The 3,850-nt window shown below is 55.8% G+C and overlaps 1 protein-coding gene across 1 annotated transcript; it reads left to right on the forward strand.

The window, feature by feature from the left end:
- The first annotated feature begins 2,261 nt into the window (after nt 1-2,261).
- On the forward strand, nt 2,262-3,785 carry LOC116629731 (RNA cytosine C(5)-methyltransferase NSUN2-like). The gene is made up of 3 exons (XM_032399966.1): nt 2,262-2,367; nt 2,484-2,641; nt 3,268-3,785. The coding sequence occupies exons 1-3, from the start codon at nt 2,266-2,268 to the stop codon at nt 3,374-3,376; spliced, it is 369 nt and encodes a 122-aa protein (XP_032255857.1). The 5' UTR covers nt 2,262-2,265; the 3' UTR covers nt 3,377-3,785.
- Nucleotides 3,786-3,850: the final 65 nt, after the last annotated feature.

Genomic DNA, 3,850 nt, shown 5'->3' on the forward strand with positions numbered 1-3,850 from the left:
GAAGAGAGAGGGGGAAAGAATCTGAAGCAGACTCTGCACTCAGCAGGGAGCCCTACGCAAGGCTCAATCTCACAACCCAAGATCATGACCTGAGCCGAAACCAAGAGTCAGACACTTAAGCGAGCCACCCAGGTGCCCCAGATTCTGTATTTCCAGTATCCGCAGTGCTCGAGTAGACTTTTGCCCCTCATGCTAACCCTTTCACTACTTGTCCTGGGTTATTTGCTTCTCATGGCCCAGTTCAAGTTTCATTCCAGTGAAGGCAGTCCCATGTGTCTTGTCAAATGCCTGGGATACTCAAGCACAAACCATAGAGGCGCCAAGCCCTGGGTTAATTTATAAACATAAAAATCATTAAAGTAAACTGTTAATAGTTCCACATTCAGATTATCAACTTTGAGGCATTGAGAGTTCTCACAGCACAATGATTTTAAATGATCGCTATAAAAAGGTGAATTTAACCCGCACTTTCTGACAACTTTTGAGATTTTGGTTATTCACGTGTATGATATTTTCTCTCCTTTTTGGATGCCCTTCAGTGGTCACAAACCAAGATCACGTTTTTTCATTAATCCTGGGTTATGGATTTGCTTGCTTTTCTTTCCTCCATCAGCCATATGGATTTTCAGTGGCCATATCACAGATGTGCATAGCATACACATTTTGAGTAGAGTCTGAATGGCCAAATGCTAAACTCTGTATTCAGCTGAGCTCAAAAGCAGATGTCACCATTGGAAAACACATTTCTGGGATACCATGATAAATCCACAATTTTAAGCTGAAGAAAAATTGCATAACGGTTTTTTTTATCAGACATTTTAGTCAAATCTTAAAAGCTTGCACGTTCTGATACAGGGAAAGGACTCAGGTGGTTACTGATTGCGTGCCCACTGTACTGAAGTCATTAAAAAGGAAAATGATTTTCTAGCTGCTGGACCTATGACACTGCTGAGTGAGCTAGCCTTCACATCCTCAGGCTTCCTCCCCTCTCCTAGTAGCTACGTTATACACTTAACTTCTCTATGACTATCTTTCCAGCCCTCTCTAACCCTCTCCCACCCACCCTCTCCCCCCACTTCCCCAGACTCTCCTAAGCTAAACTGTCCGCACCAGGGGAGGAAGGGGAAAGTGCCAGGTATTGGGCGAGAACAGCATGGACGGAGGGAGCCAGGCGCTGGGAGAGGACACCAGGGAGGGGTCAGCAGAGACAGGGCGCGAGGGAGGATGTGCAGAGTGGTGCAGCTGGGAAGGTCAGGGAAAAAGAGGCTGCAGGGAGTAGGCATGGGAGCAGGGGGGAGGAAGGAAGGGACGGGGACTGGTGAGGAGAGGACCCTGGAGAGGGAGCCAGAGGTGCGAGGCGAGGGCGCCGCGGCTCGCAGGAAGGGTGCGGGGGGCAGGGGCGCGCGGGGAGGCGCCAGGCGGCCGGCCGTTACCGTTGTGCGTAGTGGACGAGGAACATGGCCAGGAGGATGCGGTTGGGCGCGCGGCGGAGGCGCTCGGCCGCCGTGCCGGCGCACACCCACAGCGGCACGGCCAGCGAGGGCAGCTCCTGCAGCGCCCAGGCGGCCCGCGCTGGCACCCGAAAGGCGGGGCCCGGCGACGCGTAGCGCCCGTAGACCGAGTCCATCCGCCTGAGCGCCACGGAGCCCAGGAGGCCCAGGACGCACTGCAGGTAGGCAAGCGCGTCCAGCTGGAACCTCTCGACCGGCTCCATGGTGGGAGAGCGCTGATGAGCCCCATGGCCCTGCGACCGCGGCGGGCCACTTATAGGGCGGTGGCGGCGCTGGTGAGGGGCGGGGGGTGCGGTTAGCTGAGGCCAGCGCCCGCTGCTGACGCCGGGCCCCTGAGCCGCACCCCTCCCCTCCCGCAGCGCCGGAGGCGCGGGCGCACCGGTCCCGCTGGTTGGACTACACGCGGTACGGCGCGGCGGGAGGCGGGCAGGCCCCACCCCCGCGGCCGGAGCCCCGCCCCCGCCGCTCTGCGCACGCGCGACCGCGGGCTGTCCGCGGAGCTGCCTGAGCCCGCGCGGGCTACCTCGGGGCTGCTCTCCTGGGGTTCCCTTCTTGCTCAGGGCTGCCAGTGCTTCCCGTCGCTCGCTGCTCTGCGGGAGCACGGGTTGCGGGGCTTTGGGCGTCTTCCTCGCAGCGCCCGCGGGCCCGGGAGCGGCGCAGGCGCGGAGCCCGGGGGCCTTGCGTGCCAGCCCGGAAGTCCGCGCGGCCGACGGTGGCGGGAGCTGTGCGGGCGGCGTGCGCGGCCGCGTGGGCCATGGGGCGGCGGGCGCGGGGCCGGCGGCTCCAGCAGCAGCAGCAGCAGCGGCCGACGCGCGCGGAGAACGGCGCCGAGGGCGGCGGCAAGCGTCAAGAGGCGGTAGGACCCGGGGCGCGGGCGGGCAGGGGCCCCGTCCGTCTTCCGGCGGCCGCGGCCTGCGGGACGGAGCGGGGAGGCTTCTCCGGCCCTGGGTAGACGCGTTTCTCGTTCCTCAGGGCTGGGAAGGCGGGTACCCCGAGATCGTCAAGGAGAACAAGCTCTTCGAGCACTACTATCAGGAACTCAAGATCGTGCCAGAGGGCGAGTGGGACCTGTTCATGGAAGCGCTCAGGGAGCCCCTCCCGGCCACTTTGCGAATTACTGGCTACAAAAGGTAAGGGACCTTGCGGAGCCTTGATTTCCTGGAGTTGGGGTCAGTTCAGGGTGAGGTGCCCCCCTCGCCCCGCCAGGCCCCCGGCGAGTGTTGCGGGGTGGAGAGCTGCTGCTTACCGGCGCTGTGGATTCCAGCGTCTGCACGCATCGAGGAGGGAGCACAGGGGTCAAACGGAATAGGCCGGGAGGTGTTGCAGTTCGGGAGGCTAGAAGTCACGAAAATGCAGTCTGAGAAAAGGTGGACGCCTGGGCATTCGGGAGCTGAGGATGCCTCCCCTTTGGAACACGTGAGAATTTATGATATTACACAGTTTGTGCGAAACTCCGGTTCTCTTGTCTTTTTAAATCTCTGTGATTCCATCTTTCCGAGATGAGTTGCAAGTAAATATGAACCCTAGGAATATGTAGGGCGGAAGGAATGCAGTAGGAGTCCTTTTAGCTTATCCTTTAGTGATGAAATGAGAGTTGTTTAAACTTTGAAGGGATAGGGTAGAAAGGCATGGTGAAAGGTCTGCTTTCAGCGCAGAGGTGGTTTTAGTTTTAAGACACTTGTCATCTTAGGTTCACAGAAGATAAAATGTATATTAGCCTTTCAGATCGGATCAAAACTTACTTATTTTTTAATAGCCACGCAAAGGAGATTCTCCATTGCTTAAAGAACAAGTATTTCAAGGAATTGGAAGACCTGGAGGTGGATGGTCAGAAAGTTGAAGTTCCACAGCCCCTGAGCTGGTAGGTAAAACAAGTCTTCAACCTGATGGAGGTTTTTTTGGGATTTTAATCTTTGTCAGCTGACGGCATGTTTTTTGGCAACATGTTTTCTACTAGCTGAGAGAATCTGAATGTACTTTACAGACATTCTTGTGTGCTTTTACCCAGTGCTTTTTACCCATATTACTTTACACTAGTGTGCAGCTTTTAATGAACGATTTGCGGCTAAGAGTTATTTGGTTCAGTTAATTTTTGCAAGTTGATCAACCTGTTTCTTTCCTCACGTTGAAACTGTTGTCGCGTGGCTCTCCTACCTTCAGCAAAAGGACAGATTCGACCTGACAAAGGTTGCCACAGACTGCTCCAGCTGATTCTGTATTTCTTTTCTTTTTTTTTTTTTTAAGATTTTATTTTAGAGAGAGAGATTGCACACAAGGAACAGAGAGAGGGAAGAAGAGAGAGGGGGAAAGAATCTGAAGCAGACTCTGCACTCAGCAGG

Source organism: Phoca vitulina, unplaced genomic scaffold, assembly GCF_004348235.1.
Source record: "Phoca vitulina isolate PV1807 unplaced genomic scaffold, GSC_HSeal_1.0 scaffold2588, whole genome shotgun sequence".
Lineage (NCBI taxonomy): Eukaryota > Metazoa > Chordata > Mammalia > Carnivora > Phocidae > Phoca > Phoca vitulina.